At 40.0% G+C, this 17,196-nt stretch overlaps 2 protein-coding genes across 2 annotated transcripts in view; both read left to right on the top strand.

Moving 5' to 3' along the window:
* The first annotated feature begins 1,391 nt into the window (after nt 1–1,391).
* colec10 (collectin sub-family member 10 (C-type lectin)) lies at nt 1,392–8,951 on the top strand. Its single transcript, XM_053643909.1, has 6 exons — nt 1,392–1,625; nt 2,489–2,560; nt 5,267–5,338; nt 7,452–7,505; nt 8,031–8,126; nt 8,200–8,951. The coding sequence occupies exons 1-6, from the start codon at nt 1,505–1,507 to the stop codon at nt 8,523–8,525; spliced, it is 741 nt and encodes a 246-aa protein (XP_053499884.1). The 5' UTR covers nt 1,392–1,504; the 3' UTR covers nt 8,526–8,951.
* Nucleotides 8,952–10,644: 1,693 nt separating this feature from the next.
* The window catches only part of mal2 (mal, T cell differentiation protein 2), a 9,542-nt gene continuing 2,990 nt past the window's right edge, over nt 10,645–17,196 (top strand). The window contains exons 1-2 of the mRNA XM_053643793.1: nt 10,645–11,032; nt 12,689–12,859. Coding sequence (XP_053499768.1) covers nt 10,919–11,032; nt 12,689–12,859 — 285 coding nt within the window. The 5' untranslated portion in view covers nt 10,645–10,918. The remainder of the gene's footprint in view (nt 11,033–12,688; nt 12,860–17,196) is intronic.

Below are 17,196 nucleotides of genomic sequence, written 5' to 3'. Positions count from 1 at the left end.
ACCTCATTTGTTAAGGAATAAATGAATAAGATTACAAGTGATTACTGGACGGAGAATAGGCGTACACGTATCTGGGTTCTCCGATGTTCTGTATTTCCATCATCTGGGTTCCTAAACTCCTAAATTTCACCACTCATCATCCTGGAGAACTTATTCACTGATGAAATGTTCAAGAACGTAGTACATAGTGAACTCAATTATCTTGGGTTCTGTATCAGAAGTAGATCCTTTTCAAGAACCCTTTATATCTAAAGAAGCCTCCGAGAACCTCTTTTTTTTCTTTAAAGTGAACAAAAATCGAAGCATTAATGGTTCTCCAGTTGTCCATCTGAGTAAATGTGTTTCCCTGTCAGAATGAGCTCCAAGTAGAACCTTTTTTGGAAGCTCTGAACCTTTATTTATCTGAAGAGCTTTTTCATTCAATGCATTAACTGGATAATAACTCCAAATTGTAGCGCAATACTTTCTTCTTATTACTTAGAACCTGTCTCAGAGTAGAAAATTGGGTTCCTCAAGGGTTCTTTAAGGGTTTGTTGGATAATTAAGAGATGTTAATCTCCTAAAAGGGTTCTAACCTTCAAAGCACCAAGTACCAAGACAGTTTAGCTAAATGTTAAACACCTGACAGGTTCTAGTCCCACTGAAACCTATCAGAAAGGGTTCGGCACAGAACTTGGAAGCTAAGAACCCTCAACGAACCTATTTTCTAAGAGTCTGTGTATTAACTGGGTATGTGTATGGTGCAAACTCAAATCATTGCTCATTAGTTTTTCTTAATATCTAGAACCTGTCAGGAGATTAACATTTATCTCTTGGCTCCAGGTACACTTTTAGGTTCTTTAAGGTTTAAATAATAATAATAATTAAGCATTCTTAGCCTCCTAAAACGGAGGATTCTACTTAGAACTCCTAGATACATCTTAGATACTGATCGTTTCTTTTTAGAGAACCAACATTTCTAAACAGCGCAGGCGAGGAGGAGGATGAGTTCCACCTGCTGAGTTTTGGCTCCTCCTTCTGAGGGAGGTTGTCACCTCAGTCTTAGCAACTCGGGTTAAAGTTCTATAAAAGTGAAATTTTATTTTATTCCATTCTGCACAGGAAGCCAATTCTTCCAACTATGAGTTTGTGGTTCTCATGAATGGGTACTCTTGTGAAAATGTCCATCACTTATTGCGATGCCTTCATGAAAACTGTCCAACCGTTGATGTGGCAGGATTCTCTCTATAAAAGAAATCTCTAACTGTTCCACCAGTGGTGCGCTCACTGAGATGGAACCCATACAGAACCTAACGTGTTCCACGATCTGATTTGATTTCATTTGTTGCAGAAATCACAACCATTTTCTGTAAACAACGCAGCCGCTGTTCTCAGAGAGCGGAGGGGAACGTGTGGGCTCTGGACAGTGTTGTTTGACAGCTGGACAGTGATGTGATAAGGCTTCTGTAAACACGAGCAGATCCGAGGATCTACTCCGTCCACTCGACTGCAGCGCTGCACAGACATGGCTGGACAGGAATTCCTCAGGAAAACTCTGCTACTGCTTTTGTTTCTGGTTCTTTACGCCGTTGCTTTGGGGTTCTCCATGGACGTTTGTTCCAACACCATTTTACCCGGATCTAAAGGTACTCGCTTGTTTGCATACTGTAGTTTGGAAAAAATGAGACACGGAAGTGTTGAAATGCTAAGGTTCTGTTATCCGGGGAAATGTTTCGCTAATTTTCATAGTTTTTACACAAACTACATTAATCTTTTAAACGTTAATCCATTACTCTTTCATTTTAAACAGAAAAAAGTTTTAGCCAAAGGGTCTAAGCACTGAAATTCCGATTATGGACTTTACAAATAAACTCTAATGCAAATATGAATTTTTATTAACAATTACATGTAGAAGTGGTGAATAAATGTGACTGGAATTGGGTATAAAATTTCCCAAATGTTCTTATAGGTGGCCTCATCACTTCTACGTTAGAAGTTGTAGGAGAACTCGTAAAGTTCCTGCGTGAGTGGAGAAAGTCCAGTCGAGTTAGCGCTACTGTAGAACCGAGCTCGTAAAAATACTTACGTTTTTTCCTCGTAAAACATCCCGATGCTGGATTCGAGAGGCTCAGTAACGTGTTCTTCTGGTACTCGGCTACTGAAACTCGTATAACTGAAACCCTGCTGAGAGAACCTGAGTTCCAGCACCATTCCGTCATTTACAGCCTCACTCTCACCAAAAGCAACCGTGTGAAAGTTTCTGTTTCTGCAGTTGTTCTGCTCCACCAGGACCACAGCGTTCAGGAACATTTTACTCTTCAGTCTGTCGTTTTTCTGAAAATTTCAGGGTAGAAACAAAAAGTGTCTGTAAAGCATGGATTGAGTACACAATGCAAATGAAATACAGACACTGGTGTGTGTGTGTGTGTGTGTGTGTGTGTGTGTGTGTTCACGTACTCATGCACGAGCAGCTCCAGATGTAAACCGTTCTCCCTGTTGTTCTCCACAGGAGATCCTGGCGAGGTAGGAGATGCAGGAGATGAGGGACGACTCGGGAAAACCGGACCGCCGGGACACACAGGTCTGTATGACATCATCAGTGTACCGATAAACAAAAAGTTTAAAGAGGGATTGAAGAAGCTCTTCTCGAATTTCTTTTGCCCAGTGACTCCATTTAGAGGACTTGAAATTCTCATGAGCTCCCAGTGATTCCATCCGATTTCCCTCAAGTGTGTAGACCTCTTAGAACGGTGATCTTAAAGTCATTAGACCTCTCATCCTGGAGAACCTGAACTGATGAGATGTTCAAGAACGTATAAAAAAATTTATGATTATACCACAGGCCCAGCTATAAATTCTCCCTACCACTACATCATGGTACATACGGAACTCAGAGAAAAAGTTTCCCTGTCAGAATAAGTTCCAAGTAGAACCTTATTTGGGAGCTCTGAAGCCTTATTTACCCAACGATCCCTAAAATAACCCTTGGTTCTATCTATTAACAAGATACTAACTTCAGATTTTTGCTCATTATTTACTGTATTACTTTTTAATACGTAGAACCTGTCAGGCACTCTTAAGAAACAAAGGTTCTCCACGGGATTTTTAAGGGTTTGTTGGGTTCTAACCTTGAAAGACCGTTTTTTTTTTTCTAGGAGTCCACCAAGTCACAAGACAGTTGAACTAAATATTAAACACCTGACAAGTTCTACTCCCACTAAGAACCCTTAATTATGCAGCATATCCTTAAAGAACCCTTTTTGTACAGTATGTATTAACTTGGTAAGTGTGCAGCACAACCCCTAATTTATTGCTCATTATTCTCTTCTTAAGATCTAGAAGAAGTCATTGAGCTTATTGGTGCTTGGTACACTCTTTGAGGGTTGTTTGAGGGTTCTTCAAGGGTTCTTTGGGTTTATAGGACAATTTAGAGTTCTACTTGGAACAGAACAATTCTTCCGTGAGAGTTGTCCCTCAGAATAAACACTGAGCAAAGTTCTAAATGTTCTAAAGTGTACACGTACCCTTTCTGTTGGTGTCCTCTAAGAGACAAGACTGAGGAATCCTTCATGGTTCTAGATTTAGATTTGACTAAAATCTATTAAACATTCTTTAGAAGCAGAAATGAAACGTTCTTCTGTAGAAGAGCAGAAAAGATAGAGTGAGAGCGGCACACTGGTGTTCTGTGTGTGTGTGTGTGTTTGTGTGTGTGTTTGATGTGTCTTTGGGCATGGGCGCGAACTGGATAGCACTCAGGTTCTGCCAAACCACAACTCCTCCTGAGGGAAGTCGCCTCAGACGTGTTAATTACACACACACACACACACACACACAGAAAGTGAGAGTGAGATGCCGGGAAGGATCTGAAGATGAAAGAGGAACGCTGTCCTGCTTTTTCACTTAGAACCACAATGGAATTAGAGCCGAGTTCAGTTTATTTTTAGTTTTCGCACCTAAACATGAGACACAAATCCGAATAAAAAACCCAGCGACGGGTTCTGCTCCGCGCGATTCATCATAAAAACACGATCGAGCTGGCGTGCTGAAAGAAGGGCTTAGTTTTGGACAGACTGTGTAAGAACCCACATTAATCCATCTCCTGAGCTCAGGAACTGTTTATCCCTGATTAAACATGAGCGGTTCTCTCATCAGAGCAGATTCCAAAACTGAAAATGTCTGATGAAGATGTTGGAACACGGACATTAAGAGATCATTCATCGGTGCCGTGAACCCATTGGACGTTCTCTCACTGACGCAGAAATCAATGTTAAATCTCGAACTTTTAAAGGATTTTCAGGTTGGAACTGTGAGTTAGTAACATGATGAAACTGTTAAAGCTTCCATGTTGAATCCTATCAGTGTTTTCCTAGCAGAACCCTTTTAGGAATGTACGAACACTTGACTTTCCAAGGAACCCTGGAGAACACCTTTATGTAAGAGCACGGTTCTACTTGGAGGCCATTTTAAAGGTTCAATGAAAGTAACTTTTCTCCTAACGTACTAACGGTTCTCCTTTCAGGAGACTCTTAAAGAACCCAAGAAATAAGTGTTTCTTGATCAGAGAGGAGGTTCCAAGTAGAACCTTTGTGAGAAGCTAAGAACTTTTAACTGTCTGAAGAACCCTTGAAGAGCTAAGAATGCAGCTTCCTAAAGGGGCTCTAGACTACACTAAGAAAACAGTCCAAGTAGAACACTTAGAACCCTTAATCATCCAGTGAACTATTAAATGTTCAGAAATTGTGGATGTTTCTTTAATAACAAAAATAAAGCAAAATATCAAAATATATAAAATGTCTATTACATTTTTAAAAAGGTTCTATTAACTATCCAAAGAACCCTAGGAGGAACAAGAGTGTGTGTATTCACTGTATAAGTGTTACTCATACACGGTAAGGTTGTATGGTTTAATCTAGAACCCCTATGAGAAGTGTTTTTTTGTCCATCTGGAAACTTATATGTTCTCAGTAGGACCCTAGAACTAAGTGTTTTTCTCTCTGAGATGGTTCCATGAGTACTTTTAGGAAGGTAAGAACCATTAACTATCCAAAGAACCCTTGAAGAAACATAACTTAGAGCCTAATTCAGAACAAGGAACCGAATGAGTATTTTTTCAGGAGAACCGCCTGGAGAACGTCAAAGCAACATGAAAAGCTTTCATGTTTCCGAAAATGCCGTTTCATCAGAATCATACTCCAGACGTCTGACACAAACTGATGAAGAAACCAGGCTTTAAGACATTCCACGCTTTAATATCACGCTATTTTCCTTGTACTGTCGTCTCTCGCAGGCGTCCCGGGGGAGAACGGAGAGATAGGAGACGCTGGGAGAACTGGGAAAACTGGTCCTGCTGGAGAACGAGGTGAGAAAACTACAGCCATGCTGCTAATCTGAATTAGTGAGTGCAGACGCTATCGGTGAGGTTTGTGAGTTAAAAAATCACGACCAGCTGGAGAATTTACCTGGAAAAAGATCTGGGATGGAACCTTCCTCTGTAGCCGAGCGCTAACGCCTGATTATTTAGCGTGATTAGCTCGCCGCTGAACGACGGCCTGCTGTCAGATTTCATTTCTGCTACTTTCCGCTGCTTAACCAGTTAATAATGTTATTTTCCCATTCCGGTGTGAGGTTCTACGGGGTTTTCAAAGACGAGACGATGGCAGGAAAATCCATGTAGAAATGTATTTTTATTTATTTTATTTGGTTCTAAGCACAGCAGTACAAACAGCACGTTATTAATCGATCTTTTAGATTGTTATAAACTAAAGAGGTTGGTGTGGAACCCTGGAGCTGGAACATAAAAATAATGTTTCTGTTCAGAACGATCTGAAATGAAACCCTGATTCATCCCTTTTCTGAACTTGTTTTGATCGTTTATTGTGTTTTTTTTCAGGATGAGTAACTCTCCATATGATTCTACCATCACCATGTATGTGTCAGTTACGAGCACCAGAGTTAATTCGGTGTTTCACAGCAATGGAGGGGGAGGGGGGGTTAAATATTTTTGCAAATGCAGCTTTTACGTTGGGTTTTTCCAATAATACGTTGGTATTATGGGATGTTTTGTGTATATTCATGACATGACAGAAAATCCCGATTAAGTCCATTTCAGCCTGTTAAAAATGTAGAAAAGGGATGGGGGGCAATACTTATGCACAGCACTGTATGACTACCATGTTAACTGTATTTTTCAAAACTTTATTAGCTTCTTTTTTCTTCTTTTGCTATACCTAGATATCCTTTAGGCCAAGTGTAGGATAAACAGTGCAAAAAGAATAAAGAAAAACACATCTAACAGCTAATTAGCACTAAGCTAATATTTCTTTAAAAAATGTTTTTTGATAAACATAAGTACGAATATTCAGCCTGTTTCTAGACATCAAGCTTGAACTTGTATTGTATTGGATTGGCATATCATTTCGCTAATTTCTAGAAATAGTTTTTTAAAAAAGAACAATTAAAATGATTTGAAGCTTGAAATCAACAAAAACAGGCATCACAATGACAAAATATTAGATAAAATGCTAGCCATGCTAGCATATAAAAAGTAAAGTGTAAACCTGTAAATAAATTTGTATTTAAAGTGTACTTTAATGAAATGTTTTTCATTGTTGATAAATGAATCTGATTTGATTGATCAGTTTGTTAGTTTGAACTCTAGCAGTGAAGTTGTAGTCATGCTAATCAGTTGATCTGCTAGCGACATTAGCCTCGTAGCTAAACTGAAGCAGCAAAATTCGGTTTCTAGTGTGATAAAATGATGGATAATACTTGAGGAAAAGTGAGAACTGGTGTAAACTGGATTCTTAGACAAACATTTTCCACTCTCAAGGCTAAAAAAAAAACAGTTATATGAACACGAAATTATTATTTTTTAAAAATAGTGTTAATGTCCATAAATTTCTGTCAGTTTGACCTCTGAGCCTCAGACGGTGTTCACTGTGTTTAAAGCTCTGCGCCGCGCCTCTGCTGCCCCCTGCTGGACATCTCTCACTCTGCACCTAATTAGCACTGAATCCCAAACAGCTGCTCATTTTTGAGCCTCGTTAATCTCAGCGCACTTTCCTCCCTCAATATAACGTTTAGTGCAAAAGTTTGTGCCCTCTTGTCCCTCGAGGAGGGGGGGGGGGATTTGTAAGATAATTTACTTACAATTTTGCAATAAATCTACGAGAGACATCTACAACTTATGTAGGTAAAGAAGCAAAATCAACTAAAAAAAAAAAGGTTTGAAAAGAACCAAAAGTTAAACATTGTTTCTCAACAATCCCCACGTTTAATCCCATCCAGATGTGGAAGATACAAACTTTGGACTGATATCATTTTAAAATATTTTGTAACCACGATGATAAAAAAAAAAAAGAAAGAAACGTCTAAAAACCAAACACATCTACAGCTAGAGGTGTACAAACTTTTGCACTTGGGTCTGTGTACAGTATATTGTAGTGAATAATGAGTGAGGATGTGATTCACAGGAGAAACCGGAGAGCGAGGAAACGCTGGAGCCTCAGGGATAAAGGGGAAAGCAGGTAATAATTTAAAATGATCAAGAACATCTTTAGTTTTCTACTAAAACAATCACTTTTTATTTGATATTTTTTTCATCATCTTTCAATACAAGTGTTACGTTTATTTGCTAATACTACTAACAATAAATCAAAAGAAATGTATAATAAAATAAACGTTTTAAACCAGACAATTCTATCACATTTTATGACGTTTGATTTACATTACGTTCGACATTTTCTTACTGATTTTTAACATCTTTATCAGGTGGTATTGTTTTTACTCTAAAATTAATACAAAAATATTGTTGTTATAAAATAAATAATCTTATAGAGATATTCTAAAACTTCTCCAATTAAATTGGGTGATAAAATATATTTAAATGAATACAGTTTATTTAATTCATTTTACGTTGATTGAGTTTGATTTCTGTTGAATTTGGTTGAGGTGTTTGTAGAGGAGCAGAGACTGTGCAGTGTTTAATCAGTAATATAATCAGATCTCAGTCACGTTTGTATTGAATAATAATGTATTCGGATTGATCTCAGGTTCTACGTGTGACTGCGGGAGGTACAGGAAAGTGGTCGGACAAATGGACATCAACGTCAACAAACTGAAAAACGCCGCCAAGTTCCTGAAAAACGGTACGACTTTAACACCACAGACAGGATTTTGTTACTCTGCTGTATTCAGGATGGATTCTTTTCTCCTATTCAGTGATTCTGGGCGTTAAAGAGACGGAGCAGAAGTTTTACCTGCTGGTGAAGGAGGAGCGTAAACCCAGCGATGCTCAGCTGAACTGCCGGCTGAGAGGAGGAACCCTGGCTCTGGCTGGCACCGAGAACATCAGCACACTGCTGGGCTCCTACATTGGCGAGGCAGGTCTCACTCACGTTCTGGTCGGAACAGGAGGAGAACCCGAGCATGGCGAGAACGCTACGGTTTCGGGTCGCAGGTGCACGCAGGTGGCGTCTGACGGAGCGCTGAGCCGGGCCGAGTGCGACGCCATGAAGTTCTACATCTGTGAGTTCTCCAGGAACTAAGCGCAGGACCTGCATTCAGGAAGACACGTGGAGAGAGAAATGGGTTCTTTAAAGGTGCTTGAATTCTTGGAACTCTTTCAGATAGGGAAACACTTTGTTGCTGAAGAACACTAAAAGTGTGGAAAATAGTGAAGCGGACACGTCTTGAGTATGTTTAATTCGACGCAGTTCTGAATTTAAGAAGACTTCTCCTTCTCGTTTGTAAAATATTCATGTTATTATTATTAGCCAGTCAGAAAAGTTTCGAAAGTGTGTTAAATTGTGTAATAATTATTTTGTAATAATCTCTTAATGAGCAATATGATATAATAATCCATATCATTTGCATATTCAAATATTTATTTGCTCCTTGTGATGTGATCATAGACATTTTCACTCATGTGCATCGGTGTTTATGCTGTGGATTAAAATTCAGTTTGAACTCTACACTGTGATGTTTAAATAATTCATTCTGATTAAAGCGAGTCGTCAAAACAGCACTAACTTCAAACTCATCCGGGGGCGGAGCTATGTGTGATTTCAAGTTGTGATGTCATTAAATAAATCACACAGCTTTTAGCTACAGAACCCGTGCGCTAGGCAATGCTAGCTAGATAACTAAACTAATGTTAGTGATGGATAGATGGTGGTTGTCATGGTAACGTAACATTATTTCTCACAGGCTGGATTACTGTTAAATTACAGAGTGAGAAAATGGCATTGGAGGGCGTTTCCGAATTTGCATATTTGTGAATATTCATAACTCCCACATGTTTTAATGAGGAAAGACGTTTCTAGAGATGTTTTGCTAATGAAAGCATATTAAACAGTTTATAAACGCCTCGGTGTTCCACCCAGATTTAAAACGACGTATTTATTTAAAACTTTGGAGCGTTAATCCATAAAGAACTCACGTTAAACTACATTAATAAATAAATAAGTAAATAAAGCGATAAAATCCTGTGACTATGGCCTACATTTACACGGCCCGTGACTTCGCTCTTATTATGTACACGTAAGTATCGCTAAAGGTCACAGTGACATCATGAAATCACAGAGTCGATCACAGAGTAGCTTCTAGCACTTCCGTAGAGCTGTGTGCAAAAGTTAGTGCACCCTTCCTGGATATTTTATATTGTAGGATTCACCCACGTAAAATTTGTGCAAAATAGCGGCACATCCTGACCACGCCTCCATAACCTGAAGATGATATTTATTTACTTGTGATATTTTACAGAAAATGAGACTTTATTTCATTCACTTTATCATGTAATAACAAGATTTTAGTTTTGTAATTAGCGGAAGATAATATCTTTCACACAAATCAGTTGTTTTGTTTTATTTATTTAAAAAAACAAGGTCACTGTTTTTATTCTACACTTTTATTTTCTTTTCTTACATTCACGTCTCTTTTACTCGTTTTTTATCCTGTCATGTAGTAATGTAAGTATGATTAAGCAGGTCAGAGTAAGCTGACGGTAAATGATTTACAGATTTAATGCATTGATTTTACAGTCTCGCTCGTTTGTTCCCTCATTAATATTCATGAGTGAGTTTAAATGTAGGCGTTGAGAAGATCAGGTCTGATTAAACCTCCGTTTTTAAAAAATATATATTGAATATATGTATAAATTGTGTATTTTGTGCAATAGTGTGAGGATATATCTATGTGTGTGTGTGTGTGTGTGTGTGTGTGTGTGTGTGTGTGAGGTTAAAAGTTCAATGACACATTGAGTGAGTTTATTTTGGGTAATAATTAATTACACTCTCTGACTCTGATTCTCAAATATGTTTAAGTTAGATAAAGAAGTGAACACTTCATGAATATACATATAATAACCGTAATAATAACCCCATTATTTACAGGGCTTTTTGATTTCCTCATTCAGACTCATACAGACTGGAATTTACTCCAGTTTATTAAATCCAACTTTTTCATCCAGAGAGCTGACATACACGTCCTTCAGCATCACCTGCTCAGGTCGACACCTTCTGCGTGCTCGTTATCTCCTCCGAATGTCTTAACGCAATATTGACCCGAGAGCCGTTCCAGTCTGAGGCTCCATGTTAATCATTAACATGCTGCCAGATGAGAGAACATGAAGAATATGAAGCACATGAGGCACCGAGAGAGACAATGGGCTTCTTCTGAATAATTCAACACGGGCAGAGCTGTGAAAGAAAAGAGAGACAGACGGCAGAGCAGGTGTCTGATCTCACCTCAGACGCCTTTTTGTCCTCTCCTGCATTCCACACTGAGGACAAGGACAGGAGTGGCTCTATGCACATACACCTGTAGGACCGGTTTTGCAAATCACGTGACACTTGTGGAATTTTTTCCACCTCTCTCTCTCTCTCTCTCTCTCTATCTCTCTCGCTCGCTCGCTCGCTCGCTCTCTGTTCCACTGCAGAAGATGGCAGAAGTGACGAACCAGGCGGCCACCTCGTTCCCGGCGCCCACCATCTCCCTGCCACTTGGGCTGGAAGTCATCAGGACCTACTCCGGAACACTGATCTGCATGGAGATTGTAAGTGTGTGTTCTCCTGTAAGAGGATTGGAGAGAAAACCTTACTGAGAACTCACTGTTCTCCAGTGAGGAACCTCACATGTCAAAATATTGCTAGTGCACTTGAAGGCACTTTAAAAGATAGAACTGGATGCTAAAGATCCTTAAATATGAAACAAGACCTCTTGATGAACGCTTTTTTCTAAGAAGGACCAAGAGCTTAATGGTAAACAGTTCTAGATACTAAGAAGAAAATAATGAGCAATCATTTGGAGCCGCTTTTACACTTAACCAGTTAATAGAGAAAAAAGGTTCTTCAAGGGTTCCTTAAGAGTACCTTAGCAGTTACCTTAGCTTCCAAAAAAAAAAGGTGTGTCTGTTTTTGTGAAATTATTAATAAGTTAGATTTTGCTATTTTGTGATGAAGCGCCTGTTGTGCGATGTGGAATATTTCAGTAAATGTGTAAATAGTGTTGATTATGTTGTGTAATGTAAGACAGATTTGTATAACAGAACCTGATTAGTTTGGACTGTAAAATAAAACTATTAGATTTCAAATCGAGAAACAATTAAATGGCTAAATAAATAATTTTAAAAACACATTCATAGATTAAAAGTCTGTTATTTTATTTAGGGTGCATTAACTATAGCTCAAATATCTCAAATATATTGTTCCCGGTTCACCAGTTCTCCTGTTAGAGCCATGGCCCTCTTACAGCCTTTACTGTTTAAATTAAAAACAAACCTCCAGCTCGTCTGTTTAGCCTCCACAACCTGATATCATCTAAAATTAGCAAACGTTTACAAAACATCTGTCCGACAACCTGTAAACATAAACATTGACCATTAGACAAAGAATAAGGGGAAAACCTGAAACAGAGCCGTCACACACCCGACACAGAGCCAACATACTGTGTTGGGTTTGTGTCCAATCTGTGCCGGGTCAGTGCCGGGTCCATGTATGGTCTGTGTCGGGTCTCTGAACGCTCTGTGATGGGTCTGTGTTGGTCTGTGGTGTGTCTCTGCTAAGTCTGTGTCGGGTCTGTGATGTGTCTGTGTCAGTCTGTGGTATGTCTGGGTCGGTCTATGATGTGTCTCTGCTAAGTCCGTGTCGGGTCTGTATCGGGTCTGTGTCGGTCTGTGATGTGTCTCTGTCGGTCTGTGTCGGGTCTGTATCGGGTCTGTGTCGGTCTGTGATGTGTCTGTGATGTGTCTCTGCTAAGTCTGTGTCGGTCTGTGATGTGTCTGTGTCGGTCTGTGATATGTCTGTGTCGGTCTGTGGTGTGTCTGTGGTGTGTCTCTGCTAAGTCTGTGTCGGTCTGTGATGTGTCTGTGTCCGTCTGTGGTGTGTCTGTGATGTGTCTCTGCTAAGTCTGTGTCGGGTCTGTATCGGGTCTGTGATGTGTCTGTGTTGTGTCTCTGCTAAGTCTGTGTCGGTCTGTGATGTGTCTGTGTTGTGTCTCTGCTAAGTCTGTGTCGGTCTGTGATGTGTCTGTGCCAGGTCTGTGTCAGATCTGTTGTCGGGTCTGTGTCGTGTCTGTATCAGAGCTGGCACAGACCTTACAACATACTGTTTTTAGTGATAAAGCTCCAAATATGAACGTCCATCTCCCTCAGGAACACATTTTACAGCCAATTATTAAAACACCACCGGTTCTGTTCGGTTCCATTTCACAGGTCTTTGGGGGTTTGGTTTGGATTCTCGTGGCCTCCTCGAACATCCCTGTGCCGCTGCTCCAGGGCTGGGTCATGTTTGTGTCTATCACCGCGTTCTGCTGCTCCACGGCCTACCTCGCCCTCTTCCTGCTTGGCTTAGCAAGCCGAATCAACACCGACTGGAACTTCATGGTGAGTCTTTAGAACCTTAATGTTAACCTTCATGTGTTGTTCATGACTTTCCATCAGCCCAAAGCATTTTAATACACTGTATAATAATGCAACTGTAACATTATTTATGAACTGAATAAAACCTGACTAGCTAAGTTAGTTTCTGATTTGCATATTCATGCATATTCACAGTCCCTGGTGTTTATAATATGGATTAATAATGTAGAGCTGTGCTAAGCATATTATAGTCATTATATGGGTGTTAAAATAATCATAAACAATTTATTTGTGTAAGTCAATTATTTAATGGTTTAAAATGGCGTGATCAGGGAGACATTAAAGAACCTTTTCTTTTGGAAAAATCCAGAGAGAACATGATGAAGAGAGTCTGTATTTCACATTGCCTGGCTTTCATGTAGAGTTTCACTGAACTTCACTAGACTTTTGGTTTGAGATCAAAAGAGAGTTTAGAATTTCAGCTTTTACTGCATTTGTTGTTAAAAAGGATGAGCCAGTTCAACAGATTCAACAGATATGTTCAGCAGAAATGTTCAGCAGAAATGTCCAGCAGAAATGTTTAGTTCAACAGAAATGTTCAGCAGAAATGTTTAGTTCAGCAGAAATGTTCAATAAAAATGAAACTGGAAAAAAAAAAGGATAAGCCAGCATGAAGATCAGAGAGATGTCTATGGGAGCCATTTGACGCTGAGAAAAGAGGGAAAATCAATCAGAGGCATTGCACAAGCATTTGGACTGTCCTTTAAAAGAAAGAAACCATTGTGAATTAACAACCAGACATCTAAGAGATCGGCAAACGAAAACAACAGCAACTGATTACAAACATTATGAGAGCTGTGAAGAAAAACCCAAAAACAACAGTCAATGACATCACCAACAACCTCCACAGGGCAGGGTGAAGGTATCACAATCCACTGTTTGAAGAAGACTTCCAGAGCAGAAATATAGAGGACATACCACAAGATACAAACCACTCATCAGCAGTAAGAATCAGAAATCCAGACTGGAATTCACAAAGAAATTCAGAGATGATCCACAAAAGTTCTAGAACCAAGATGAACCTCTACCAAAGTGATGGAAACGCCAAAGTGTGGAAAAAGAAAGGATCTGCTCATGATCCAGAACATACAAGCTCATCTGTGAAACATGGTGGAGGTTGTGTCATGGCTTGGGCTCGCATGGCTGCTTCTGGAACATTCTCACTGATCTTTACTGATGATGAACTCATGATGGGAGCAGCAGAATGAATTCAGAAGTTTACAGGAACATTTTATCTGTAGATTTACAGAGAAATTCATTAAAAATGAATCAGGGGGAACTTCACATGCAGCAAGACAACGATCCAAAACACACTTCCACCTCAACACAGGACTTCATCAGGGGGAAAGTGGAAGGTTTTAGACTGGACAAGTCAATCACTAGACCTTCACCCAACTGATCAGCATCTCACCTCCTGAAGAGGAGACTGAAGGGAGAAACCCCCTGAAACAAACAACTACTGAAAGAAGCTGCAGGAAAAACCTGGAGAAGCTTCATAGCAGAAGAAACCAGCAGTTTGGTGTCAGTGAGTCGCAGGAGTGATGCAGTTACTGCGAGTAAAGGAAACACAACCAAATATTAAGCGTTATTTACTTCAAGACTGATCTGTCCCTATATTTTTGCTCACCTAAAAAATTGTGTTGTGATACAGAAGGTTCTGTGTTTTATGGTGTTTAACACGTCGAGATGTAAACATCAGGATATAAAAACTGAAATCCTCTCGTCTCATCTCCATCTTCTGATCTCAAACCCAAACGTCTTCGCAGCGCAAACTAATGGCCTTGCTGTTCCAATACCTCCGGTGGTTACTGTATCTGACTTCAGCAATGTTCCAGTTACTCACAGTCACATACAGTTAATCACAAGGCGCTGAAATCTGTCTCCGATTTGGTGCTGGCAGCGAGCCTGAGACCTGCCCTGCTTCTTGTACAGGCGGTGTCTGGAGGGTGTGTCAGCTCTGAGACAGCTCTGATCCCTCACTCATGAGGAATCTCTGATTAATGAACACAGTTACACAGTTAATGAACTCGTGCTCTGTGCAGTGCAGTGCAGTGTAGAGTAGTGTAGTGTAGTGTAGTGTAGTGTAGAGTAGTGTAGTGTAGTGTAGAGTAGTGTAGTGTAGTGTAGTGTAGAGTAGTGTAGTGTAGAGTAGTGTAGTGTAGTGTAGTGTAGAGTAGTGTAGTGTAGAGTAGTGTGGTGTAGTGTAGAGTAGTGTAGTGTGGTGTAGTGTAGTGTAGAGTAGTGTAGTGTGGTGTAGTGTAGAGTAGTGTAGTGTGGTGTAGTGTAGTGTAGAGTAGTGTAGTGTGGTGTGGTGTAGTGTGGTGTAGTGTAGTGTAGAGTAGTGTAGTGTTGTGTAGTGTAGTGTAGAGTAGAGTAGTGTAGTGTAGTGTAGAGTAGTGTAGTGCAGTGTAGTGTAGAGTAGTGTAGTGTAGTGTAGTGTAGTGTAGTGTAGAGTAGTGTAGAGTTGTGTAGAGTAGTGTAGTGTAGAGTAGTGTAGTGTAGTGTAGAGTAGTGTAGTGTAGTGTAGAGTAGTGTAGTGTAGAGTAGTGTAGTGTAGTGTAGTGTAGAGTAGTGTAGTGTAGTGTAGTGTAGAGTAGTGTAGAGTAGTGTGGTGTAGTGTGGTGTAGTGTAGAGTAGTGTAGTGTGGTTTAGTGTAGAGTAGTGTAGTGTGGTGTAGTGTAGAGTAGTGTAGAGTAGTGTAGTGTAGAGTAGTGTAGTGTAGTGTAGTGTGGTGTAGTGTAGAGTAGTGTAGAGTAGTGTAGTGTAGAGTAGTGTAGAGTAGTGTAGTGTAGTGTAGAGTAGTGTAGAGTGGTGTAGTGTAGTGTGGTGTAGTGTAGAGTAGTGTAGAGTGGTGTAGTGTAGTGTGGTGTAGTGTAGTGTGGTGTAGTGTAGAGCAGTATAGTGTAGTGTAGAGTAGTGTAGAGTAGTGTAGTGTAGAGTAGAGTAGTGTAGTGTAGAGTAGTGTAGTGTAGTGTAGAGTTGTGTAGTGTAGTGTAGTGTAGAGTAGTGTAGTGTGGTGTAGTGTAGAGTAGTGTAGTGTAGAGTAGTGTAGTGTAGTGTAGAGTTGTGTAGTGTAGTGTAGTGTAGAGTAGTGTAGTGTGGTGTAGTGTAGAGTAGTGTAGTGTGGTTTAGTGTAGAGTAGTGTAGTGTAGAGTAGTGTAGAGTGGTGTAGTGTAGTGTAGAGTAGTGTAGAGTAGTGTAGTGTAGAGTAGTGTAGTGTAGTGTAGAGTAGTGTAGTGTAGAGTAGTGTAGTGTAGTGTAGTGTAGAGTAGTGTAGTGTAGTGTAGTGTAGAGTAGTGTAGAGTAGAGTAGTGTAGTGTAGTGTAGAGTAGTGTAGAGTAGTGTAGTGTAGTGTAGAGTAGTGTAGTGTAGTGTAGTGTAGAGTAGTGTAGAGTAGTGTAGTGTAGAGTAGTGTAGAGTAGTGTAGTGTAGTGTAGAGTAGTGTAGTGTAGTGTAGAGTAGTGTAGTGTAGTGTAGAGTAGTGTAGAGTAGTGTAGAGTAGTGTAGAGTAGTGTAGTGTAGAGTAGTGTAGAGTAGTGTAGTGTAGAGTAGTGTAGTGTAGTGTAGTGTAGTGTAGAGTAGTGTAGTGTAGAGTAGTGTAGAGTAGTGTAGAGTAGTGTAGTGTAGAGTAGTGTAGTGTAGTGTAGAGTAGTGTAGAGTAGTGTAGAGTGGTGTAGTGTAGTGTGGTGTAGTGTAGAGTAGTGTAGAGTGGTGTAGTGTAGTGTGGTGTAGTGTAGAGTGGTGTAGTGTGGTGTAGTGTAGAGCAGTATAGTGTAGTGTAGTGTAGAGTAGTGTAGAGTAGTGTAGTGTAGAGTAGTGTAGTGTAGAGTAGTGTAGTGTAGTGTAGAGTAGTGTAGAGTAGTGTAGTGTAGAGTAGTGTAGTGTGGTGTAGTGTAGAGTAGTGTAGTGTAGTGTAGAGTAGTGTAGTGTAGAGCAGTGTAGTGTAGTGTAGAGTAGTGTAGTGTGGTGTAGTGTAGAGTAGTGTAGTGTGGTGTAGTGTAGAGTAGTGTAGAGTAGAGTAGTGTGGTGTAGTGTAGAGTAGTGTAGTGTAAAGTAGAGTAGTGTGGTGTAGTGTAGAGTAGTGTAGAGTAGAGTAGTGTGGTGTAGTGTAGTGTGGTGTAGTGTAGAGTAGTGTAGTGTGGTGTAGTGTAGAGTAGTGTAGAGTAGTGTAGAGTAGTGTAGTGTAGTGTGGTGTAGTGTAAAGTAGAGTAGTGTGGTGTAGTGTAGAGTAGTGTAGAGTAGTGTAGTGTAGTGTAGAGTAGTGTAGTGTAGTGTAGTGTAGTGTAGTGTAGTGTGGTGTA

The sequence above is a fragment of the Ictalurus furcatus genome, chromosome 1, assembly GCF_023375685.1.
Source record: "Ictalurus furcatus strain D&B chromosome 1, Billie_1.0, whole genome shotgun sequence".
Taxonomy (NCBI): Eukaryota; Metazoa; Chordata; class Actinopteri; order Siluriformes; family Ictaluridae; genus Ictalurus; species Ictalurus furcatus.
Note: the sequence above shows the minus strand (reverse complement) of the source record. Positions and strands in the feature narration are given on the sequence as shown.

What these genes read in the sequence shown, in the direction of transcription:
- colec10 (XM_053643909.1), top strand. Translation starts at nt 1,505, where the DNA reads ATGGCTGGACAGGAATTCCTCAGGAAAACTCTGCTACTGCTTTTGTTT. An exon ending in CATTTTACCCGGATCTAAAG is followed by an intron (nt 1,626 to 2,488) that starts GTACTCGCTTGT and finishes TGTTCTCCACAG; the next exon opens with GAGATCCTGGCGAGGTAGGA. An exon ending in CGGACCGCCGGGACACACAG is followed by an intron (nt 2,561 to 5,266) that starts GTCTGTATGACA and finishes CGTCTCTCGCAG; the next exon opens with GCGTCCCGGGGGAGAACGGA.